Here is a 27,098-nt window from a genome sequence, read left to right on the forward strand (position 1 = left end):
TCTGTTTAGGTAATCCGCTCTTGTGTTTTGAGAACCTGCAATATGGAGTACAGGAAGCATAATATTTCGGGAAATGGCCCAGTCCCATAATCTGATGGCTTCTCGACAGAGTTTTGATGGTGCTGTCCCTCCTTGTTTGTTTATGTAGAAAATTATCGTCATGTTGTCTGAAAGGATTTGAACTTTCTTTCCAGGCAGCACATCTGCAAGCAAGTTAAGTGAATAATAAACTGCTCTCAACTCCAAAAAATTAATATGGAATTATTTTTCACTCTCTAACCACAACCTGTTTACTATTACGTCTTCACAATAACCTCCCCAACCGTCCAAGTGGCATCTGCAGTAAGAGTGATATCATGGCTTGTTAACTCAAAGGGTGTCCCTTTGACCAGATTATTAGTGTCCTTCCACCATATCAGGGAACACATAATCCTCCTTGGGATTGAAAATTTAGTCTGAGGTGACTGCCTCTGAGGGTCAAATCTCCTAATAAACTAAAGTTGTAGAGGTCTCATCCTTAAATGTGCTGAGGGTACTACTGCTGTAGTGGAGGCCATAAGACCCAACAGGACTTGACTAGACTGTGTTGACTGAAACCTCTTTCTCAGGAAAAATTGTGCCAAGGCCCTCAGTATCTCACTATGATCAGGATGCAGATGCACATTTCTCACAGCGTCCAAGGTAGCTCCTATAACTGTATTTTGTTTAAGTTGCATTTTTTCTCTATCAGACCTAGGTCCTTACATGTAAGTGCAAGGCCTATATGGGATTGCAACTCCTCTGGTGATTGCACAGTAATCAGCCAATCATCCACATATGGGTAGATTGCACATCCCAGCCTCCGCAGGTAGGCCACTACAACTGCTACACGTTTGGTAAATACCCTTGGGGCTGTCACTAAGCCAAAAGGTAGTGCTGTGTATTGGAATATTTTTCCTTGAAAATTAAAATGCAATTATCTCCTATGCTCCTGACAAATGGTGATATGGAAATATGCATCTTGCAAGTCTAACACAGCAAACCATGTGCCTGTTGGGATCATATTAATTACCCAAGGAAGAGTGACCATCCTGAACTTAGACACCTATAAGTATTCATTCAGGCCCCTCAAATCCAATATGTGTCTCTTTCCCCCATCTTTCTTATGTACTAAGAAGAAACGTAAAACTCGAAGGGGTTATCAGAAGAAGGCACCCTTTGCAGGGCCCCCTTATTCAGTAACAACTCAATCCCTTTTAGTAGCTCAAGTAGTGCATTTACAGGAGCCTGCTCGGGTAAATAAGTAGGAGGCAACATGTTAAACTCCAACCTATAACCAACCTACTTTAATGATTGACAAAACCCATGTATCTTCAGAGATGGCTTGCCAGGCATCAAAAAATTGTAACAACCTGTCTAAAAACAACTTTGGGGTTGCAGCTGGTTGCTCTCTTAGTCATAGTTGCTCCCTATGACCCTGAGGTGGGTCCTTCTGGGTTTGTGCCTGGTGATTTGGCTTTGTCTTTCCCACTGACCACCTTCGAGCTTGGTTCTGATTAGGGTACTGTGCTCGATACGGATACTGGTTCTTGTAGGGTTGTAACTGACATGAACAGTATTCTCTCCTGGGTTGATACCACATTAGGGCCAACCCTGATCTGCTCAGAACCGATCTGGCGGATCCTGAGGCCAGGAAGGAGTATATATGGTAATAATCCCACTTGTGTGGGTAACCGGGTATGGGATAACGCGGGTACCAAGGTGGTCTCTGATGTCAGTATCACAGTCTCATCGGAACTAGATATTTGCCTCCAACGTCAGCCCCATCGCCCAATGCTAAGGATGCTGAATTCGACCTTCTCCCTGACAGCGGAGATGGAGGCCTCTGTCAACTCATCTCCAGTGGAGGAGGTGGAACAGGAGATGCTGCTCGTTTCCAAGATCTCTGGGGATTAAGAGTGTGGTCAGCTCGAAGTTCCTGGAGCCGATGGATCTGACGGAGACTTTGCAAATGTCAGGTCCGATGTTGGTGCTGGTTCCACCACAATTCCAGGGTTCAGGTACATAGACCGCTCCACCAGGGCAAATTTCTTAGCTGCCAGGCTTGTGGAGCTGGACATTGCTTTTTCCCAAAGCATAGCCTTGAGCCTCAACGCTCGGTCTCCTCGTGCCTTGGGGGTGAATAGGTGGCAATGTTTGCAGCGCTCTACCACATGCCCTTCCCCCAGGCAGGAAAGGCATAAAGAATGCCCATCTGATTTTGCCATCTTAGTACCATAGCCCTTGCATTTTTTTGAAGGACTTGTCCGCCATTGTAGCAGTTCATGTAGGTGCTCTCGATTGGGCATGGAAGGGACAGAAAGAAATTCCAACTCACCCTTCTTGTCCAGAATAACTACATACAACAAACTCTATCTAACCACTAGTAACTAATTCTGAAACACTAACAACCTTCACTCTAAACACTAACAACTCTAATAACTTTACTAATAACACTATAAACCTTGAAAAGTGTACTCCTTGCGGCAGCAAAAAACAAACTGAGAGAAGAAGTGGGGGCGACCTTGTCAACATGTGACCATTCCGGCAGGAAAAACTGGCTTGGAGCAGTCCATGGGAGAGGTCACACACATACACATCCATTAGCCTAAAAGCTTGAAGAATCCTGTTCCGATTGGCTGGCCTGCAAAAGCGCAGTCTCAATGTGGGACTGCACCAAAGACCATAGATGAACAAAAGTACAACCACCCACAACATTCCAAGTTAAGCAAGCTAACATTAACCCACACACCATAAATCATAGCCACCGCCTACAAGCTGCCTTAATATAAGGGTGAGTTTTCCTGTTTGGGAAAAATATGCAGTAGCGAGGTCATCTGTGAATTACACAGGTCCTATATAGACTTTCTTGAAAGCACATTAAGAAAATCAGAATAGGATGGACTATACTGCTGTGCCCTCAACACTGCTACCTCATAATACTCAAACGTTTTTTTAAAAAATATGCAAAAAGAGTAAAAGACTATTACTTTCAAAGCAAGCAGGGGCCACCTGCAAGTTTGGGAAGAGAGGGGATTCCTATACACTAGGTTATCAAAACCTCAACAAATCCTGCAGGGAGGATGATCAGCAAATGCTCTCAAATATACTTTCTTTGGAACTTCCTCACAACTTTGAGGAATTGCAAAGAGTGGATGTACTTCAGGTACAACCATCTCCATATATAGTTAGTTGTTTTAGATTTTCCGGGCTGTATGGCTGTGGTCTTGGCATTGTAGTTCCTAATGTTTCGCCAGCAGCTGTGACTGGCATCTTCAGAGGTGTAGCACCAAAAGACTGAGATCAATGTGTGGAGAAGATGTTAGCAGGTAATTTATATCTACTCAGGAAGGTGGATTTGGGCTGAGTCATCCTGTAAGAGTTTCCCAGGGTGTGGAATGCTAATGGGGGTAAGCTTCACTGTATCCTGAGGAGGTTCTTTTGCATATGGATTGGTGGTTGATGTGCTAATCTTATGTGCAGGGCAATTGTAAGATGTTGAGTATTTTGTTAGTCTGGTGTTTTTCAGGACTGGAAACCATGCCCTATTCATTCTTAAACTCTCTTCTTTCCTGTTGAAATTGTACTTATGTTTATGAATTTATGTTATGAATTATGAAAAATATTTAATTGCTATAGCCAGGGTGGATAAAAAACAATGATTTTTTTTAAAAAAATCAAAAAAAATCAGATTTTTTTAATTTAAATCGATTTTTTTTTATTTAAATCGGATTTTTTTAAATAAAATGCTTTTTGAGGAAAATATATTACCATCCAAAGGTTATTCCATCATGAAATAAAGATTAGTTTTTAATTATGTAGAATAATGCTGTATATGTTTAATTTTTTTGGTAAATAAATTCCATTAATCCATTCACAATGTCATGCTGTTCCAGAGGTTTTTGTACGATTATTGGGCAGTTTCTCTGCCTACAAGATATTATCACAGATCCTTGGTTTTGCAGTTCTCAAAACGGAATTTGTGTCAGCTCAGCAGAGATCACATGCCTCTTCTTCACAGCAAAAATGTTATAACATGAACAGAGTTGAGAAAAAGACCTTAATCCTATTGTTCTACAAACCTATGAAGACAGAATCAACCCCTCCAGTGCTAAGTTTCAAGAAGTTCAGTGAATAGAAACAATATTTTTCTGATTGTTTGGAGTGGAATAGATCTGCACAAGAAGAAACTAAGTGTGAGGAGGGAGGGGCAAGCAGTACAAAATGAAAGTGAAACTTTTTGAGCACAATACTGCACAAGTCTTTGGATCTTTTGTGTGTATGACCTGAGGTTTATCACATTCTTTCCTTGGAGGAAAAAACCTATAATGGCAGCAGGCCGTAAAAGAGACCCAGTTTGGGAATACTTTAATGAAGTTCCTTTACCTATCGGTAAGGCAGGCATCTACTTGCATATTATTAAAGTTATACCAGCAAGAATTAGTCTTTATGTAGAAAACTATTATTTAAATCAAGCCTTAATGACTAGTGATTTAAATCGTGATTTAAATCGTGATTTAAATCAGTTTGATTTAAATCAAATCCACCCTGCTTGTGACCTAATTGAAAGTTTGCTTTGCGGATGACCAAGGTATCTAGAAATGGGAGTTTACTCTCGATTTCTTTTTCCATGGTGAATTGTATGTTCGGGTGGATATTGTTGAGGTGGTTTAAAAACTCCATCAATTCTTCCTCACCATGGCTCCAAATGATAAAGGTATCATCCATGAACCAGAACCAGACTATAGGTTTGTGGGGTGCTGATTCTAAAGCTGTTTTTTCAAAATGTTCCATGTAGAAGTTTGCTATAACTGGGCTGAGAGGGCTTCCCATGGCCACTTCATCCATCTGTTCATAGAATTCGTTATCCCATTGGAAGTAACGGGGTGTCAGACAATGGTAGAATAAGGCTGTTACATCCTCTGGAAAAATATGATTAATAAGTGCAATTGTGTCTTTCACCGGAACCTTAGTAAAAAGGGATACAACATCAAAACTGATGAGTATGTCCTGTGGACTGAGTTTCAGAGGACAGATTTTGTTGATGAAATGTGCTGAATCTTTGATGTAAGACGTGTTTTTTCCGATGTGGTCCTGTAGAAAATTGGCCAGATGTTTAGCTAATTCATATATTGGTGAACCAATGGCACTCACGATAGGTCGGAGTGGGACTGAATCCTTATGAATTTTAGGGAGTCCATATAGTCGTGGTGGCTGCTCTTCTGTCTTGCATAGTTTTCTGTGGGTGTCGGGATGAAGTGAGGAATTCCTGATCAGCGTGTTTTTGCGATTTTGCGGATTGGATCTCGTTTTAGTTTTTTGTATGTGGAAGGGTCCAAAAGTTCCTTAATCTTCCTTTTGTATTCTTCTGTTTTCATGATCACTGTAGCACTGTGGCATTCTCTGGCTGTGAAAACCTTCGAAAATATATCACCATATATACTTTAAGAGGGGGATCTGCAAGACTCACTTGGAACATCTCCCACTCTTCAGTTTTATTTTCCTTCCCTCCTGGCTCTGGCTGCCTCCTTTTTTCCTCCCTCCCCCATCTCTGTGCTGCCCACTTCTCTCCCCCAACACTATTTGTTCCAATAATGCAATTAAAGGCATTACAATAGGAAATCAGGAGCACAAGATTTCACTTTTCGTAGATGGCATCGTCTCGTTTATTTCATCTCCAGAGGAATCACTTCGTGAAATTTCAAATATGCTTAAAGATTTTGGTGCGATCTACCCGATATTCCTAACTCAAGCTACTGAAGTTAACATACTAAAGTGCTACGAATCTGTATGGGTTAACGATTACTGGTGTTATCTCAGGATCAAAGTCCCATTAGACTTGTCATCTGTAATACATAGTAATCTAGGAAATTTGGTTAGTGAAACTAAACATCAAGTAGAGATTTGGAACGATGATATTTTATCACGGCAGGAACAGCTATCGACAATTAAAAGTTTCATTTTGCCTAAATTTCTATCTTTTTAAGGACTATTCCCTTTCCTATTTCTGATAAGATGCTGCAGCAGTAGCAAAAACTATTAAACCAATTTATTTGGGGTGGAAGTAGAGCAAGAACTGCATTTCCTACTTTGTGTAAGCCTAGGCATCAAGGGGGCATCCATCTGCCCAATCTGAAGTTTTATTACTGGGCGTTGGTTTTGTCACAACTAATCCAAATGTTGAAACTTTAGCACCTGAAAACAGAGTTGCACTTACCGTATCTACTGTTCATTGACGTCTTCTGTGCAGACACACATAGGGACTGCGCCTGCGCAGGCCTGCCGACCGGATTTTTCTTTTCTAGCAAACGTCCACTAGGGGGCGCACGTCCGATCCAATGCGCATGCGCGGCCGTTTCCCGCCCGAGCGACATTGGGCGACGTCGCCCCCTTTCCCCTCAGTTTCTCCTTTTGCCGCCGAATGTCTTCACATTATCTGGAAGAACACAGCGGGGTAGGAGGGAGGGTTGTGTGTCTGCACAGAAGACGTCAATGAACAGTAGTTACGGTAAGCGCAACTCTGTTTTCACTGTCCGTCTTCTGTGCAGCCCCACATGGGAGACTCACAAGCCACTTACCCAGGAGGCGGGCATGTGTTCTCACTGAAAAAGAGACTGAAGCACTGCTTGACCAACAGCAGCCTCTTTCCTTTCCCACACATCTAGTGCGTAATGCTTAGCGAACGTGTCCGAAGAAGACCACGTTGCAGCCCTGCAGATGTCATGCAAGGGCACACCCCTAAGGAAGGCCACAGAGGCAGCTTGCACTCTGGTGGAATGAGCTTTTACTTCCAAAGGGCAGGGTAACTTAGCATGCGAGTAGCAGGCTCTAACAGCTTGAGTGACCCAACGGGAAATTGACTGGGCTGTAGCAGCCTTTCCCTTCCTGGGCCCATAATAGCACACAAACAGTTGTTTGGCACTCCTAAACTGTGACGTACGTTGAAGGTAAAATAAAATAGCCCTTCTCACATCCAAGGAATGTAAAGCCCTTTCAGAGTTATCAGAAGGGTCAGGAAAAAAGATAGGTAGGACAATGTCCTGTGAGGTGTGAAATTGAGTGGACACTTTGGGTCTAAAACGAAGGTCAGGTCTCAGCACCACCTTATTCTGATGGACCTTCAAAAAGGGAGGGTCTCACCTCAGTGCAGCCAGCTCGCTAACCCTACGGGCAGACGTAATGGCTATCAAAAAGGCCACCTTACAGAATAACCATTTTAAGTCACAGGTGGCCAGTGGTTCGAAGGGTGGTTTCATAAGCCCTGCCAACACTACTTGCAGTGACCATTGGGGAACAATTTCCTTGACTTGTGGAAACATATTATACAACCCCTTCAAAAAAGACTTCGACAAACTGTGGGAGAACACCGTCTTACCATCTATTTTAGGATGGAAGGCTGAAATGGCAGCCAAATAAACTTTAATAGAAGAATTAGAGAGTCCCCCGTCCTTCAGGGACAGGAGGAACTCAAACACAGAAGACAACTGGCAATCCCAAACATTAACTGCGGTGTCAGCAGCCCAGGCCTCAAAACGCTTCCATTTAGCTGCGTATGACCTGCGAGTGGTGTCCCTACGGGCATTCAGCAAAATTTCAGCTACCCTGTCAGACATCCCCTCCGTCCCCGAATGTGCCAAGCAGTGAGGTTGAGTTTGGGTAGGTCGTGATACCAAACCCCTTTGTCGGACAGAAGGTCCGGGTTCAGTGCGAACCGATAATATGACCCCTGCGAAAGCTGCATGACATGTTGGAACCATGCTTGTCTGGGCCAGAAGGGGGCCACCAGAATTAAGTGCGGCCCATCCCTCTGGATTTTGCTGACGACCCGAGACAGCAATGGGAACGGAGGGAAGGCATAAAACAGGTGCCCTGTCCAGCGTATCTGGAACGCGTCCCCTAGGGAGCGGTGACCTAGCCCTCCCCTGGAGCAGAATTGTGGGGCCTTCTTGTTGGCCTCTGCCGCAAAGAGGTCTACGTCCGGGAACCCCCAGTCCAAAAAGATGGTGTTCAGGTAATTGTCTGCTACGGTCCATTCGTAGCTGTCAAATCGCATCCGACTGTCTGCGATGACATTGGTGGTGCCGGGAATATGGACCGCCTGAATGAACACGCCTCTGTCCATGGCCCAGTTCCAGATCCGAACGGCCTCGTCGCAGAGGGCCTTGGATGTAGTGCCCCCTTGTTTGTTCAGGTAGAACATCGTGGTGCAATTGTCTGTGAGCACCTGAACCGCTTTCCGCTGCAGCGTGTCTGCAAATGCGATAAGGGCATAACGGACCGCTCTCAATTCTAGCAGGTTAATGTGATCTTCCCGTTCCTGCTCTGACCAAACCCCATGTGCCCTAAGGGCTCCACACTGGGCTCCCCATCCTATCGTGGAGGCATCAGTCGAGATTGTGATCTCGGTTTGGATGGACCCAAATGCAATACCCCCAAGGAGGTTAGTCTCATCAAGCCACCATCGTAAGGCACGGAAAATCCCTCTGGGGATGGAATATCGTTTATTCTGGGACTCGTGTTCAAAATCATGAACCGACAGGAACCACAGCTGGAGAGGTCGCATGTGCAACCGGGCCATAGGGGTGACAGCTGTAGAAGAGGCCATGAGGCCCAGTAGCCTCTGGATCGCTGTCACGGATTGGAACCTGCACTTGGAAAAAAGGTTCACCATCCTGCCAATTCTTAATGCACGCTCCCTGGGGAGAAAACCTCTATTTACGCCACCATCCAATTCCATACCGATAAATAGTATTCTCTTGGACGGGGTAAGGTTAGACTTTTGCAAATTAACCAAAAGCCCTAACCGGGAGCAGGTGAGCATCACTGCATGAATCTGGGCCAGGAGCGCATCAGCAGAGGGAGCTGCTAGAAGCCAATCGTCAAGGTAGGGATAGATGGTACAACCCCGTTCCCTCAAATAAGCCACTACCACAGCCATACACTTAGAAAAAACTCGTGGGGCTGTTGAGAGACCAAAGGGAAGCACTTGGTAATGGTAGGCCTTATTGTTACATAGAAACCTAAGGTACTTCCAATGATCAGGATGGATGGCAATATGAAAATATGCATCCTTGAGGTCCAGGACAGCGAACCACATGTCCTCGGGCATTAACTGGAGGACCGTGTTCAAGGTAAGCATCCTGAACCTCTTGACGAGAACGAATTTATTCAGTTCCCATAGGTCTAAGATGGGTCGTACCCCTCCATCTTTCTTGTCTACCAAGAACATCCTGGAGTAAAAGCCTAAGGGGGGGTCCTGAGGGAGCACCTCCCGCACAGCCCCTTTCTCTAGCAGTGCTACAACCTCAGCCTGTAAGTTATGAGAAGAGGATTGTATTGAGTGGTCAGGAAGAGACAACACTGGGTAAACATCAAACTGAATTTTATATCCAACATTAACGATTTTAAGAACCCAACTATCGGATGTAATTTCTGCCCATGCAGAAGCAAACTGAACCAATCTGTTCCCAAACATGACAGACTGTTCAAATTCTAGTCAGAACTGCTTTGGCTGCGTTGCTGACTCTTTGGCATCGTGGGCTTGGGGACCGCGACGAGGGCGGTAGCTAGGTCTCCGGCGCTGAAAGCTTGCAGGCTGCTGGAATCGCCTGTAGGACCCATAACGAGGATACGGCTGGTACTGCTGTTGCCGACCACGATAGCCCTGTGAAGGGCGATACTGGAACCGATTTTCGGTGGATGGTCTGGTCGGGAGAATGCCGTAGGAACGGGCTGTCAGCCGATCTTTGCGTTTCTGGGAGAGGTAGTCATCCGTCTTGGATGAGAACAGGGATTGACCCTCAAAGGGCAGATTCTCCACTTTATTACGTGTCTCGACCGGCAACGCAGTCGTGCGGAGCCACGAGTGTCTGCGGAGGACGACGGAGGAAGCTAGCGCCCTCGCAGAAGTATCAACCGTGTCACGGCCCGCGTTTATTTGTTGCCGAGACAGCCGCAGGGCTTCATCGAGGATCACCTTTGCCAACACCCTCTGGTCTGCTGGCAGTTTTTCCATGAAGGCCGCCATACGGTTCCAAAGGAATATCTGGTACGCCCCCATGATGGCTGAATAGTTAGAGATTTTCAGCGTCAGGGCAGCAGAGGAGTATAACTTCTTGCCCAGGGAATCCAGCTTCCTACTCTCCTTGTCAATGGGCACAGCATAAGACCCCTGGCGTTGGCGGGTCTGCATTTCCTCTGTAATGAGGGAAGAAGGAGGCGGATGTGCAAAGAGGTACGCACAAACGTCATCCCGCGTCTTGTACAGGGCTTCCAGCTTGCGGGACGTCGGGTACACAGAGGCCGGCTTCTCACAGATGTCGTGAATGATTTCCACCAAGCCCTCGGTGAACGGGAAAGCAATAGTCGGAGGGTTACCGGACTGGACATATTGTAGAATCTTGTCCTTTGGCTTAGGATCTACAGCTGATATCTCGATGTCGAGAGAACGGGCCATCCTGACCATTTGTTCCGAATATAGCCGGTAGTCCTCAGAGGGTGACACACGACCAGTCCCAATAATGATGTCATCTGGCGACGGGTCAGATGTTGGGCTAGGACTCGGGCACTGATAAGGCTCTGCACGTTGGTAAGGTGAGACGCGCCTAGGAGAACCATAGTGGGAGAACTCACTCCGAGTGTCACCCCAATACTCCCTGCCAAACGATGGAGAGCTGGCATACAGGGAGCCTTCTCTGTCATAGCCACTCCGAGGAAGGTGGTAAGGCCGGTCCTCCCTCACCATATAGTCATCGGCATGCCACGTCTCGGCAACCCGAGGTGGAGCGTCGGGTAGATCACCATCGCCATCAGTGGAGTGGCGCAACGGAGATGACAGGTGCGGTGACGGGGTCGAGGGTTTCTCCCAGAGGACCTCATCCGTCTGGACCGACGTTGATTGCTGGTGCTTAGATTTTTTCTTCGACTTTTTTTCCCCCTTGGGGGCTGAAGTCGGATCGGAGCTTCGGTTCCGGTCAATCGGAGCCGGCGACATAGACAACGGATCCGAAACCTTTGGATCCGATCGAGGGCCTGCCTTCGGAACACGACCAGTGCGAGCCGATTCAGCGGGCCTCGGAGCCGATGACGTCGGAGTCAGAGTCGGATCCGAAGGCTTGGGAACCGACCCAGCCGGAATGTTCAGATCTGACGAAGTCCTCGGCACCTTCGGAGCCAATGTGGCGGTCGGTTCCGACCTCGACGGGGACCTGGAACGGTGCCGCTTCCGAGTCGGATCCGACTGCGGAGTGGAGTGCTTGCGACCCGACGCGGAACTCGCAGCCTCCTTCGGATCCGGGGTCGGGTGTTGGGCTTGTCGGCGATCCGGCGAGCGGGAACGCGAAGTGGAAGCGGCCCTTCGGACAGATTCCGTCTCAGGGGGGGTGTCAACCGTCCCACCAGCCGGTGGCGGTCCCCCCGGGGTACTCGGGGCCCCCGACGCCCGCATCGCCCTTCTCCACAGCAGGGCGTTCAGCCTATTCGCCCTCTCAGCCCTCGCCTTCGGGGTGAACCGTTGGCAGTGCTCACATTTCCCGACGATGTGTCCTTCGCCCAGGCACTCGAGGCACACAGAGTGACCGTCCGTCCTCGTCATCTTTGTGGAGCAGGTGGAAGAGCGCTTAAAAAGCGACTTCTCAGACATCTTCACGATAAGAAAAAGTTTCCTCAGAAAAAGTTTCCTCAGAAAAGCGGACAGCTAGATCTTCACCGGTCGGCGGCAAAGAAGAAACTGAGGGGAAAGGGGGCGACGTCGCCCAATGTCGCTCGGGCGGGAAACGGCCGCGCATGCGCATTGGATCGGACGTGCGCCCCCTAGTGGACGTTTGCTAGAAAAGAAAAATCCGGTCGGCAGGCCTGCGCAGGCGCAGTCCCTATGTGGGGCTGCACAGAAGACGGACAGTGAACCATGGGTTAGTATAAGGGGAGCTTATTCTGACCCAATATCTCTTTGAGGCATGATCTGGTCTCATTTTAAGCTATGATCTCAAATGGTAGCTTCAAGCTCAATTTTAGAACACACTCTATTCATTTGGGATAAATTAAAAAGGAAATTAGCACCAGAGCCCTCCCCAATGGCCTGTGTTCTTAACTTGGCATGGATCCCCACAGCTTTAGACATAAGTAAATTTCGGTCATGGTCTGAATCAGGTCTTGATCATATCAGGAATTGGTACAGACAAGGGAAAATTCTTACAAAACAAGAAGTAGATTTGAAGCTACAAGGCCAGGAACTAGTTCCAGTATTTCCAAATGAGAGCAATTATGCTCTCCTATGCTACCAAAAATGGTTCTCTCAGACCGTTAACTAAGTTCGAGGTTCATGAAAACATCTCCACAATCTTTACTGGGCCCCATTGTGCAGATATTTGGACCCACATGCTGGGTGCCAGGTTCAGAATTAAATATAAGATACATGGAAAGCAGCTAATCTAGAAGACATCAAAGAGAGATAAAAGTGTGTGGTGCCTTCTGAAGGATTTGCAAAGAGGTAGGGTCTGAAGTTACTGTTAGCTTAGCATGAATACCCTCAATACATTTCTGGTACTGCCAGTTCTGCAAAGCATCTCAAATATTTGCTAGATGATCTTAGTGGAGTCAGGGTAATTTTGTGATTAATAGCATGACAGGGTTATTAACACAAGGATACAGCTTCCCACTTCAGTTCTTTTTACAAGCCACGAAATATCATATCCCAGTGCACAGTCATAAAGACTGGCTGATAATATGTTGAAAGTCACATACCCAAACTTCCAAACTGAGCACTCATAAATTGGGGGCAATGATCAGAAATAAGTTCAACTCCTTCCAAACATAATGGCAAAAAGCTCTACAAAGATGAAATTCAGTATTGCAATGATGGTTCCTAAAATAAGGGCTCCTTAAATAAAAACAAATTCAATAATCAGAAGCATTAAAGAAGCTGGAACATGTGTGCATTCTAGGGAGTTGACATACTGTGAAACTTTCAGGAACAGCTGCTGCTTCATACACAGAAATATGTATATAATGATAATAACTGCACTTATATACCACTCTTCTAGACAAATCATAGCTTACCCAAAGCCACTTGCTGAACTCACGGCAGTAGTGGAATTCAAACTAGAAAAGTATAAATTTGCAGCCCGACTGTTTAACCACTATGTTACAGCAGCTCTTTCACAGCAACAAGAGAAGGAACAGAAAACAAGGGAAGGATCAGAGAAATCATTTCTACATTTTGAGCATAATAATCTTCCCATTCTTGTGATGTTTGCGCTCAGTGAAAACCAAAAAAAGGATGACTCTTAAACTAACATACAAGGCACATAGATTGAGCCCGATTATTTGAAGCAGTAAACATCTACAAAAAGTACTTTCACAGATGACATGCTGGATACAAGGAATGCAGACTGCAATCTTCTAGCCAGCACATTCCTACATTCCAGAAACGTATTATCTGTTCAGCAATGCCTCTGTGGGATCTCCCTAAACATTACTTGCAACCAATGGAAAAGTCATCCTTCTTTCAATATGACACATTACAATCACGGAGTATGTTGCCACAGCTTTTACAACCAGGGATGCAAAAGTTGGAGTCAAAACTGCAAAGAAGGAACTGTAGTCTCAAGGGTAAACCCACGCTATTAAACTGACTAAGTTGAACACATAATAAATGCTGGACTGACAGAATCACTAAAACTAGAACAAACTTCACAGCTGGGTGCACAAACAGCACAACACCAAAACCAAGTACTTAGTGGTTTTAGCTTTTAAGAATAAAATGAAATTATTCATTTTTTGTCACCACGGTCTAAAATATCCTGTTAATGGCTGTATAGGAACATTTGTACTTCTCTACCAATTATTCCTGTATTATTTAGTAGATATTTGCCCTGTTCTGTATTTGCTATGTTCACAACAGGCCTAAAAGAGTTCAGCAGAAATAAACTATACTTAAAATCACTTCTCTTAAGGACTGTGAAGAACTTTAGGCTCAACTAATTGACAAGTATCCACACACACTACTGGTCAGCTGTGGCAATATCAATGATAATATAATTTCTAATATTTCTCTTAAACTTTATCAACTTTCCTAGTCACTTAAAAAAACTAGACAAAGAACAAACATATGGTCCACCTAGTAAGTTGCACAATTAATCTCTTTCTACCCATCCTAATAATTCTTCATTTCATTAAAATGATCCTTTCATACTCTGATAAAATACCTAGCAGAAACTATAAACAAAACATGAAAGCAAGAGCAGTTAATTATTTATTTACACACACACAAACAAACCCAAAGGAAGGAATTTATCATGTTTGCTACAGCTGGCTAATCAAGGCTTGACATGTTTCAGAGGTTGGGGGGGGGGGCGTGATTTATGAGCAGAAAGCCAAAAATACAAACAGCTTTAGTTTGATAGGTTTAAAATGAAAACAACCTCTAGTCTTAAAAATCAATTTACTGAACACCATATAAGTAAAAAAGTTTATCCTTATGGGCAGTGGTTGCCATTCTGTGGGCCAGGGACCCATGAGGGGCCACAGAGTTACTGCAGAGGGTCTGAAAATCCAACCAACTAGACCAAGTTCCTTCTTCCCCTAGGCTCACCTCCATGGCAGCTATGCCCCCCCCTCCACGCACACACACACACACAATGTATCAGGCCACTGCTGGCCAGGCATCACCCACCAACCATCATACTGCAGTATGGCCACACCTCCCCAACTGATTCCACTCACTCCAACCCCATCTAGGCAGGTGGCACTGGACCATCCACCGCAAGATGGGGGGGGGGGGGGCAGCCAGGCATCCCTTGATCCTGCCTGGATCCAGCATAACTGAGAATTTTCCCCATGAGGAACATTTTGTATTGCTCTTTAATAATTATTTGTGTTAGATTCTGTTCCCTGTGAGCTCTTTTAGGAATAAGTTTAAATTCGAATAAATAAGCAGCAACCAATTGTTCTGTCAAGGACTGAAACCAAATTGTGCATCCAAGCAAATTCCCACATGTATAGACTAACTGCAAACCCTGTTAGCAAAGAGGTCATTTTAAGTGGCTACACCACTAACTCCAAGCTATACAAACACAATAAGCTTTCTTATGCTGTGTCAAGTCATTGGTCTACCCTTCAATCGGGCTGAAAGCTGCAAACCAGTGCCTGCCATCTCATTAAATGACTACATATAATAAGCCAACATACCTTCTTTTGACTGAATAATATGACTCACACATATATATAGTATTACTGTTTTTCAAATGTACGTAGATGCTGTTGTGCTTATTAAAACACAGATCTATTTTAAAGCATTACTGAATTCATTGTGGCTTGTCATTATGCATATTTTCAGTCAACTGCAACTACTATCACGTGGGGTCTGAAATTATTTGCTATTAAAAAGGGGTTATCATTAGATATGGGCACGAATCAAAAAAAATTAACGAACCTGTAGTTCATGGTTCGGCGCCGACGACGAACCCGAACGAACCGTAACAAACATTTCCCATTACTGAACTGGTTTGTGGGCGTCGGAACAGCCTCCGTTGCACTTAGAGAGCCCATATTCAAAGGGAGTGTTTAGCAGGCTCTCCTCCAGCCAGCACCCACGTTTGGTCAATATTGCAATAGGGATCATGGAGTTATACCCTCTCCAATCCGAGGTCCCCAGGAAACTCCCACTCGATACAATTAGAGCCATCAGTTGATGTTGGCCCAGTGTACAAGGGATTGGCTGTCAGAACTGCCTATCAGGGTTTGCAGGGATGAAATTGTAGTGCCCATGGCTACAGAACACCCCCCTTCCCCCTCTCTCCCCCTGGGTGTCTTCTCCCATGTAACCAATTTACAGCTTCATGGTTGGAAGGAAGACCTGCCGATCAAGGTAAGCTGGACTTCGATTCGGGTTTCCAGGGCAACAGAAGGAGTGCAGACAGAATTCAGGCATTCCCCCAGCTCCGTTTCCAAGGGAACTGATTGATGGTGCTTGACTGTCTGGCTTCACGAACTGCAGGCAAACGCAACGAACCAGGCTTCCAACGAAGCTGGTTCGTTATCCATGGACCCTCATGAACTGCTGGATCGCGAACAGACGATCAGGTGGTTTGTGGGGGTTTTGCATTCGTAATGCGGTTCGTGCCCATGTCTAGTTATCATACTCAAAATGGTTAGGAAACATTGCCTTAGAGGCTGCTTAGGGGGGCATGGTTAACGGTGGTATATTATATGATTTATTTCATATAACTATATTATTTCATATAATTTCTGATGATTCTATCTACAACTTGCAACAGCAACTGTGCTGTGTTTTATTTAAGGCTGTTTCTTTGCCTGAAAGCTAGGCAGAACTTTCTTTGAGAAGACTGTTAATAGGTTTGCTTTCATACCTAGGGCATAACCAATTACCATATTATGGGGTCTAACTGGATTCTGAAGATTCAAATGCTTTGGATGAATGGCTTTCTTGTTTGGGATATGGTTCTACACACTCTTCCACCTAGAAATGTATTGCTATAATACAAAACTTCCCAACCAGTGTAAGAAAACTGATTGAGTTAATGAAGATAGCACACTGTGCCAAGTTGTCCTGAGAGGCCTTAACTAAGCTCCTCTTCATCCATTAAGTAGGGAGCATTAACTGTGCTTTTCTCAAGCGCATAAATCCCTCAAAGGTTCAAATCAATCAGACTTGAATACGAAATCTAAAGTTAAATCTTGATCTCCACCAATATGTCTAGGCTGCAGAAAAAAACCTAGGAGTATTAGTACAGAGTGATAAGACAAGAGCCTCAGAGGGATGGAACAAATCCATCTCTGTTGAAGGAACTGAAGCTACTATGTGAAGCTGGGAGTCACAGGTCCCAAGAATGAGAAAGACTAAGTTTGTGCTACCCATTTCACTCACATCTTCCAGGGAAAGGAAGAAATATGGTACCTTCTACTCGTTTGGGATAAAAAGGCAAACAACCTTTTCCCCCAGTTCTTATACCACCTAGTTCTGAGGAAATGGCGGTATCCAGCTCTCCAATCTAGAGGAGAAATATCTATGAAGCTTCTGGCACCCTCTCTTAAAGTCCTACCAAAGTAAGAGATAAAGCCCTGTTGCTGATCAAAACCTGCTTCAAGTGCTGCAAACATGAGCTGAAAAGAGATTAGAAATGATAATCTTGTGCCCATCGCTCACCAACACGATCAACAAGGTTACTAAAGGACACTACAGGAATGCAAAATGTTTTCCTTTTTTCAGTTAGGAAAGAATCCTAACTGTCCTGGCAGTTTAGTTCAAAGTACATTAAATAATTAATTTATTTTGGTTAATTAATAAAGGGGGGGAAATTTTAAAAAAATACATAGGATCCTTTACCTTTTGTTAATGGGCTTTTCATCTTTTTCGTATGGCCGGATGAACCATTTCCCAATCCTTACGAAGTTCTTATCCATCAGGCATCTGAAAACAAATCATGACAGCAATTATTCAGCAACTACTGAAAATATTAAACCTCAATAACAGACTATCTCCGCTTTGTTAAGCTTTTACATTTTATGTAGAACCCTTCATTGCTTTGTCAGTTCTGCATTTATACAGATATCCATACTTCTTACCTGTACTTTCTTATTGGCCATTCCAATAATGATACTTATTGTATTAAATCCTCCCTATCAGCTTCCAACACTGCAATCCTACATACATGAATTTAGAGTTCAGTCACAGTGCTTGCAACAGAACGTCCTTCCTAAGGAAGCATACTCAGTATCATAGCCTTAGTTAATGCAAAAAGCCCCTTGAAGTCCAGCATGGGTGCCCCGCTGGACAATAACAATATTAGAAATATGCTTATATACTGCTCTTCTAGACAGATTAGTGCCTCACTAAAAGAGGTGAATGAAGTCAGTGTTATTATTATCCCCACAATACAGCTCGGGAGCTGGGGCTGAGAGAAGCTTACCCAAGGTCACCTGCTGAGCTCATGGAAGTAGTGGGATTCAAATCAACAGACTGCTAATTCACAGCCCAAACACTTAACCACTATGCCACAGGAGAAGAATGAAAGATTACCAGCCACGGTATGGAGCTGGGCCGGGAAGACAGAGTGAGGGGTGGACTCGACCACCTCGCTTCTGTCCCCCCTGCCATGGGCTTGGGGGTGGACCGCAGTGCCCCCTTGGGCTCTAAGGGGGCCCACGGCATCCGGCATGTGGGTTTTGTCGGTGGCTGCCCCCCCGCAGGCCTGGGAGGCGGCCAACGCTCCGGAACGCCACCCTTCTGCCCCCCCTTGCCATGGGCTCAGGGTGGCCTGCAGCGCCCCCTTGGGCCCTAAGGGGAGCCCACAACATCCAGCATGTGGGTTTTGTCGGTGGCCCACCCCCCTGTAGGCCTGGGAGGCAGTCTACGCTTCGGATGGCCTCCCTTCTGTGTCCCCCTGCCATGGGTTCGTGGGGTAGCCCACAGCGCCCCCTTGGGCCCTAAGGATCACCCACGACATCTAGCATGTGGGTTTTGTCAGTGGTCGCCCCCTCCTCGTGGGCCTGAGTGGCAGACAATGCTCCAGACCATCTCCTTTTTGTCGTCCCCCCTGCCACGGATGGACGCCTCCCCCTCTTTGGGGGGAGGGAAGAATAAGTCCCACTCTTGGGGACGGCTGCTAGACATGTCAGCACTGAATGGATGGGGGTTGGGGGGTGGTACTCTACTGGAACGGATGGACAGATGGATGCCTCCCCCTCTCTGGGGGGAGATCACACGATGACAAAGGGAAGGATGCCTCCCACTCTCTGGGGGGCATGTTATTTCCTGTATGGTGACCATGATACCACGGACACAGGTTCTCAAAATAAGGACTCCGCCTGGAGACTGCAGGGCAAACTATGCCCTTCCCCTCCCTGCCCAAGACCTCCATCACAGACCTGCGCACTGCGAGACCTCGGGCAAGGAACCCACCTGGCTTTGCCCCACAGCCAGGCAGTGGACCCAAGAACTGGAGAGACCAAAATCACCACACAGACACCTTGCCATAGATAGAACAGAGGGACGAACAGATGGACGCCCCCCCCCTTTGGGAGAGGAAACTGTAAATGCCCGGAAGGTGCCATCTCCCCTCACCTCGGGACATGCATGGGTGGGTGGGATGGATGGACCGACACCTCCCCCTTAGTGGGAGGAAATTCTAAATGCCCGGGGACGTCTCCCCTCACCCTGGGAAGTGCATGGGTGAGTGGGATGGACAGATGGACGGATGCCTCCCCCTTGAGGGGAGGAAATTCTAAATGCCTGAGATGGGCCATCTCCTTCACCCCAGGACAGCAGAGCAACGCAACGGAATCATGCCTGCTGGTCACACCTTTCCAGGTGGCACTAGTTCTCCAAATAAGACCTCTGGTCTGCATGGAGACCCCAGGGCAGCACAGCTGAACTATGCCCTTCCCCTGTGCTGAGTCACATGGATGCCAGTGCCGACAGAATCTACCCTCCGGACATGGTGGTACTGATGGATGCCCTTAACACCCTCTCAAGAGGGACCAGTGTTCAAAATAAGACTCCGCCTCCCGCCAGTAAAACTCACCAGTTGGAGTTGGCAGCACTGACAGATGCCTCCGCCTCAGAGGGAGAACAGCTGCTTACCAGATTTTGCACCTAAATCTACTGAGCATTCTGTCCAGCATTCTGACCAGCAGCAACTTTAGCCTATTAATGCTGGTATCAGCTGGTATCAAATGTAACAACCTTACAGAAATGTGGCCAAAATAAGCCTGAACTAAAAGAAAGAGGCTGGGAGACAAATGTGCCATTTTAGACTGAAAATCAAGATGAGGAATACTGTATTATGGAAAATCTGCAGCACTATAGGGAATAACAGAGCATACTCAGTTTATTCCCACTGGACCCACTGTCCTTACATGGCAGATGTATGTTTCTGTTTATCATCAGTATAACAAAAAAAAAGCCCATTCATCAGAAAATGCAACTGGCATAAAAAGATGGCAGAAGTCTATTTTCACTGAGAAGGACAACAGAAATGGCATTCCCATCAGAATGTTTTCTAAATCTAAAAACAAAATCAGACGCAGAAAATGTGGCATATAAGCAAAAATACACTCCCTAAACGTTCCCTGCCTGGAAAATTTTGTATATTCCATATTTCCAAGAAGAACTAAACTGCTTAGGAGCAATTCCACACTCACACTGTGTCAAGTAAGGAGCAGAACTGCAAATACAGTGAATGTAAACTAGTCACATCTACACAGTTTGATACAACTTGGAAGTTGAAGAGGTTGAATATCAAGCTGAGCAAGCAGTCTTTTGCAGTTAGGAGACAAGTACTGATTGCAAAGCATCCATCCTGCATAAACAGGCTAGCACAGTACTTGTGGACGTTTTGTACATGGCCAAGGCAAATGAAACCCTTTTTCTCAAATGCACACACTCTTGGAGACAAACAGCACTCTGCATGTGCTCAGAGACAATGTTTCCCGATTTCTGGATTTAAGGCACAGCAATATGATCACTATTTTGTGATATTGTGATTGGTTCTGTAAAATCTACCATGCCCTGAAACATCATCCCCACACATTTTTGTAGTAAATATTCAGACAGACCAAGTTACTTTTGTTTATGTCCAAAAACATTCAGCATGTATTCAGACATTTTTCCTTGAGTTTTGGCAGCTGGGTTTCTCTGAAAGCAAGTGCAACCAACAACAGCAAGAACCGGGCTATCAGAAATTCAAACTGGTAGACAAAGCTGGCAGGTCTATGTTTTTGATAGTGCGTGCAAAGGCGCAGACAGTTGAAAATTTGACAGGTATTAACAGAAATGACACCTGCAGCTATAACTGTCAACTGGCTACTTTTGTTACAACATCAGCACTAGAAATAGGAAAAGCTGGGGCCCAACTCTCAAACAGAAGTAGAGACCCAAATACAGCCCTCAGGCCACAATGTCTGCTCATCCCATGCAACTTGGTGGTTCTGGTCTTCAAAGCACTTCTTGTCTGGTTCTGAGCGGACCAAGTGACACAAACCTATGCATTACCTACAGTCTTCTCAATCTCTTCTGTTATTGATAGATGTTGTGTTTTGTATTGTTTTATGATTTTATTGTTGAATTGTTTTTATTTTGTTAACCGTTTCATGCAAATCTTTATAATCAGCCACAACACAGCTTGAGAAAAGGAAATACTATGCCAATATAGTAAAGGAAATGCTATGCCAAGTTGAGTGAAACTAAATATGCAACCTCTCCCAACTTCAACATGCTCAGTGCAACATGATTTAATGTCTCTGCACTTTGAATTCAGAATGGGCATTCATTGGGGCCAACAAGTCAGCCCTTTCATACACTGATTGTTCGCTTCTCCGTAACTTACATGGTGGTGGGACAGAAACAGCTGCAAAGTCCCCTCAACCCAAAACTTTGTGTGTCTTTCAGGGTACTGCAAGAGCATCCAAGGCACAAGAATCTCTAAAGAAAATGTGGTTCTCCAAGTCTCCCAAGTCCATTCACTGAAGAACTCCATTGCAGGGAGGTTATCTAAATTTCGGGACTTGGCTGCGTCTGCATTTTCTAGGCACCTCTACTGTGACAAGAAGATAGAAAAGACACTGGAGCTGCAAATACATGGTATGTTTAGGGGAAATGGATGATGCTGTGATAAGTCTGGGAAAAGCTGCGAGGGACAATTGCGCTTATTACTTAGGCAGCCTTTCCCAAGCACTTTTGATTTTCTGAATGCTCACAAGGAAAAGCTTGCAAAATGCATCGTGTTTTCCGCATGCACACTTAAACTGGGTTTTCTGGGTATTTGATCCATCAGTATCAGATTTACTTTGGGCTTCTGTAATTCCGCACTTGAGGGAGTCAAACTGGTGTCTGTTTATTTTTTCTGAACTAGAAAAATGCCCCATTTCTGTTGCGCGATTTCCATTTCCTCAATTGATCATCAGAGGACAGGTCAGTTTCCTCAGTCGATGGGCTGAGGAAACTTGTTTTAATGTACCAACACTGCAAGCAATATTGTTGCTTAAAATTTTTTTAAAAAAGATTTTCTTCTTACTGCCAAAGTTAGCTTGCGTACACAGCAACCTTTTTAATACATTGTTAAAACTTCTGTTAACTATACTGCAGCTGATAGGCTGAGGGAACTTGCAAGGGTTCTTTTAATACACTGAATGTTGCTGTTTTTTAAAAAATTAATTAAGAAAAATGGGATTGGTTCAACCAATCAGGATGAAAGGAAGTAATGAGGAAGGCAAAAGGCAAGGCCTGGTCTCACACTGAAGAAAGCATTCTGCCCTTCAAAAAAGCCGTGGTTTGTCTTCGTTGGGGGGAAAAAATCAGGGTATGTGCACAAGGAAAAAAACTGCCAAAAACACAGGGGAAAATTGATTCCGCAGCTCATGCAAGCCTTTCACCATGCAGAATGCAAAAAAGCCTGCAAAGCAGGTTGGAGACTGAATTGGGGTATTTTGACCATGCATACGCTCTAGAGAGAAATCAATGCAATATGGGGCCAGGACCAATGAAAAAGCCCAATGTAGAAAAGACACAAGTCTAAATCAGCACTAGGTAAGCCAAGTTCACCTAACATCAGCAGGCTGCTTCTGAAGACTGTCCAGGAAAGTCAGCTTTGCTTGTGCTTATTGTTTGTTAACTTCCTTGAAGACCTATCTCAAATATGTAAAATAAACTAATCCATTATACAAGTGACGTTACTATTTCTGTGACAGAGAACATGCTTACTTAAAAGCAACTTCCACTGAAATCAGAGAGACCTTTTTCCCAAGGAAACATACTCAGAATTCAGGCAGCCTTCAACAATGATAAAAATCATTCTGTCAAGTCCTTCTGTGGATGGTATTAAAACATTCTGAATGGCAACTAGCATCCAAACCGCCAATCAGTATGGGCTGTCAAGAATTTAGTGTCAAGTTTCCCAGATGAACTAAACAAAGCACATTAAGATGCCTTCCAATTCCACCTGTAATAACAAAAGCACATTCAGGACAATGGTTTATCAAGGGCTTTAAGAAATAAAATACAAATAATTTTTGTTGTCATTCAAAAACAACATTCCATCTAATTATTCTTCCAACACCCACGGATCATGTCCTGGAACACAACCCAATGAAAATGCCAAAATCTAAAAGTAAAATTAAATTTCTAAACACTGAAATTAATTATAGAAAGTTGCCAATTCTATGCTTCTGAAAATAAACTGGCAGAGTGCCAAATCACAAAACCACTAGACTCCTCCAATCACAGGGTAATGCCAAAGTGCACAGAAAAAACCCTTATGTTAACGAAGATGTAACATGCCCAGATCTCTTAACCACTTTGATTAGAGAACAGAAAGATATTCATCTTTTAAAGTCATTTTTAAGTAAATTTCATTTAGAAAACTGGGTTATAAATAATTTAATAAAACCAGTCAATACTATACATTTTACCCATCCTTGTGAGTAAATTCTTCCAAAGTCAACTGAAACTTGTTTAGAAGTATCAGCCAGACAAAATTTGTGTAAATTCTGAGCCACCTGCCAGAATAATTAATACTGCTTCATTACTGCTACCAAGTTCACATTCTCTGTTGCAAATCAATATGGAGTCTAAAAGAAAGAACATAGAAAAGAAGATCTAAACAACCATTTAGTATTCATGCTTCATTTTTAATTCCAAACTCTTAATTCTATTGGATTTCTAGGCCACAAATACTACTTTTTCATTTACTGGAACCTCAAGAGGAAGCTTGTAAGCACTACAGCTTGTATATATTCTTTTGAAATTCTTTTTTATCTTTGTCTGCCCATGCTTTTGTCGTTTCTATCCCAAATTCATTTTGCAGACAGTGAAAGGGAAAGAAGCAGGTTGGAAAAAAACAGTGCACTTACAATTTTTCCTGATGGAGAGTACAGTAACTCCTAAATCCCACAATTGTTGACACTGTTTCTTTAGCATCAGTTCACCTGTGATGTTTGGAGCTACTGCTGAATACTTCGGGAATAGCTAAGTGTTTTATGTACTTCATTTAAGCCCAGCCTTTCTACCCACTGGTGCCCAAAGCAGCTTACATTGTTCTCCTCTCCTCCATTTTATCCTCACAACAACCGTGTAAGGTAGGTTAAGCAGAGAATGTGTAATTGGCCAAAGGTCACCCCGTAACTTTCCCTGGCAGAGTGGGTCTGTTGAATATAAACATGAACAGTGCTCACCTGGCCAGCTGAAGCAAATAATGCTAAATTAATAATGAACTCCAAATACAGTAAAATAATTTCAAATGATATGCCAGTTTTACTTAAAATGTAAAATCAGCTTTAAAAGCCATGCAACAAACAAAAATTCCTGTCAATCCACTCACAGCAAGTCAATGATTCATACCAACAGGTTCACCTGTTGCTGCATCTGATGAAGAGAGCTGTGGTTCTCAAAAGCTTATGTGCAATAAAGTTGGTTAGTCTTAAAGGTGCTACTGGACTCTTTACTATTTTGCATCCAAGATTGTCTAATATTTACCAGCAATCTAGATGCCTGAACATTAAGGATAAAGGCTCCAAATTCAGTTTACATGTTGAGTCCCTACAAACTAAACTAATGCAACAGCTCTGCATTGGAGAGATCATGTTAAAGATTCTCCCCCCCTCCCCCCCAGTTCTGTTGGTGACTTCATCATTGTCAGTTTTAGACTTACACTAGGCAGTGTATTAACAGAAATAATAAAATAACAAAAAGTTGCACTGTAGCTGTCTTAAAACTTAGGTTAGGGGCCCCGTAAATTCTCCCAAAGTCAACTGGCCTTTCTCGCTTTAGCACCTTCCTCTTCACCCAATACTTAGGTCAAACCTTGCCTTCCTTTTTAGCCCTCTGCAAAATGAAGAGAGCTCAGGAAAGGACTTAGGTTTGCAGAAGGTAAGAAGTAATAAGCATCTCTCCAATTTTTCTTTACCTTTACAAGAATAAATAACAGAAAGCCATTACCACCAGCCTCTAAATTTCCATGAAAACCGTGGATTTTAGCAAGAGGAGAGGTGAACTATGTGAGCTCCTGCTGCTATCATGTATTATTAAGTACAGATAGAGCTGTCTTACCTTTCTAGCAGGTTGTGGATTGCCTTGAAAAGCAGCGTTCTGCACTCATAGGAAAGCCCATTCTCCCATAGTCCTTCTTCCACCACTGTAAACATAAACAAATGGTTAGTATTTGGGTTAAGAAATCTGGCGGGGGAGGTAATGAAAACTTCAAGATAACACTTGGTTGGAAAAAAAATAGACTAGAAGACACTATTCAGACTAAGCAGAACAATAACTAGAAAGCTATTATAAAATGGTAATTCCTGAACCTTAAGGTTGAGGCTGTGGCATCCCACTATCATCACCGCAAGTTAAGCTATTATCAAATCACAGACTAATCACAAACACTCTAATTGTTATGGGGAAACTGGTAGGAGCAACGTGGTAACGTATTGTAGATTCTGTGAGTGACATGAACTGAGAATAGAACTGAGGATGCTTTGCTGTCTAAGACAGAATGGTTAAAGGACAGGAGGCCTACTTACAGGAGGCCTTCCATTCTCTCTGTTTGTTTCTTCCATTGCTCCTCTTTTCTAGGTAATCAAGCTGCTACCAGTCAGAGATTATTAGGTTTGCAACTAGCTTAGACTGTGAATACATCTTAGTAAATGCATAGCAAAAGATGCACAGGATTTTTTAAAACGCTGGTCATTTGTCGTAAGCACAATTTTTAAGCACACACTAATGGTGTTTTATGCAAATATAACACAGAATGTCAACCAGAATTTTACAAGTGTCCCTCTCAGTTTTATCAAAAAGAGTCCATTAGCACCTTTAAGACTAACCAATTTTATTGTAGCATAAGCTTTCGAGAATCAAATTGGTTAGTCTTAAAGGTGCTACTGGACTCTTTTTGATTTTGCTACCACAGACTAACACGGCTAACTCCTCTGCACCTCTCAGTTTTACTTTCCCATGCATAACAGCAAATACACGAACATTTCTCTGTAAATACAATGTGATGAGATGTCCCCCCATGGGTCAGTAATGACTCAGTGCTTGAACAGGGGACTACCTTTACCTTTTTTTACCCTCCACAAAACATAGGAATCTCACACTAAAGAAATGTATATTTTTTCATGCTCAGTATTATAAATAGATGGCATTACTGCAGTATATATGAAACATACTCTACAGAAACTAATCCATATTTGCTTTCCACTGAGCCTTTCAGTCTCCTTTTTCAAAACTCCTCATTCCACCTCCCCACCTTGGGGATGCAAACCACAGTCTGAGATCCCCTGGCATACTGCAAAGAGTTAAGATTCTCATTCTCTGCAAGGAACTGCAAGAATTAGTGGACAAAAATCTTGCTTCAAGACTTTGCTTTCTATGAAGAGACAGCTGACTATTAACTTAGTACCCAACAGCAAAATGAATATGGAAAATCATGGTTAATAATAATTTCAGCAATAAAATTCAGGACAATCCAATACACTTTAGAAGAGGAATCACTTCCAATTAACATCACTTCTTAGAGATGTTATGTTTCTCTTTTCATTCACAGGGATTCACAAATTTGTTTGTCACAGCAACTGTCCCTACTCGCTCTACCAAGTATGATGAACTCCACCCTTCTTCCAAGCCAGTGAAGAAGGCCCTCAACCAAAGTCAGTGCCTTCTTGGTCCTGACACCAGCCTGGTGGAACTCGCTGTCTGCTGAAACCTGGGCCCAACAAGATCTATTATCTTTTCATCGGGCCTGTAAGACAGAGATGTTCCGCTATGCATATGGTTGATGCTGAGCTATGGATGAGCCTTCCTACTGATCTCCTGTTGAGGGGAGGGGGTAGTGCAATCCCCACCCTGATTTCTTCCACTGGCTGGACCACTGCCACTCCTCCATCTCCTACCCCATAGAATGTTTGGTTGGGGGTTGGAAATGTAGGCTGCCATCTAGAGCTGTTTTATCACTAAACTGTATGTTTATTTATGTTTTTAATGCAAATTTTATTGTAAATTTAAATACTGATGTTATCCTTTCTGAGCTCGTTCATGGTGAGAGCGGATTATAAATTTAATCAATTAATCAAATGGG

At 44.1% G+C, this 27,098-nt stretch overlaps 1 protein-coding gene across 1 annotated transcript in view; it reads right to left on the reverse strand.

Moving 5' to 3' along the window:
- Positions 1-27,098, reverse strand: part of MED13L (mediator complex subunit 13L) — a 262,028-nt gene that overhangs the window by 146,571 nt on the left and 88,359 nt on the right. The window contains exons 3-4 of the mRNA XM_054995924.1: positions 25,079-25,163; positions 17,363-17,446 (exon numbers count right to left, since the gene is read on the reverse strand). Of these exons, the coding sequence (XP_054851899.1) occupies positions 17,363-17,446; positions 25,079-25,163 (169 nt within the window). The remainder of the gene's footprint in view (positions 1-17,362; positions 17,447-25,078; positions 25,164-27,098) is intronic.

The sequence above is a fragment of the Eublepharis macularius genome, chromosome 13, assembly GCF_028583425.1.
Source record: "Eublepharis macularius isolate TG4126 chromosome 13, MPM_Emac_v1.0, whole genome shotgun sequence".
Classification (NCBI taxonomy): Eukaryota; Metazoa; Chordata; class Lepidosauria; order Squamata; family Eublepharidae; genus Eublepharis; species Eublepharis macularius.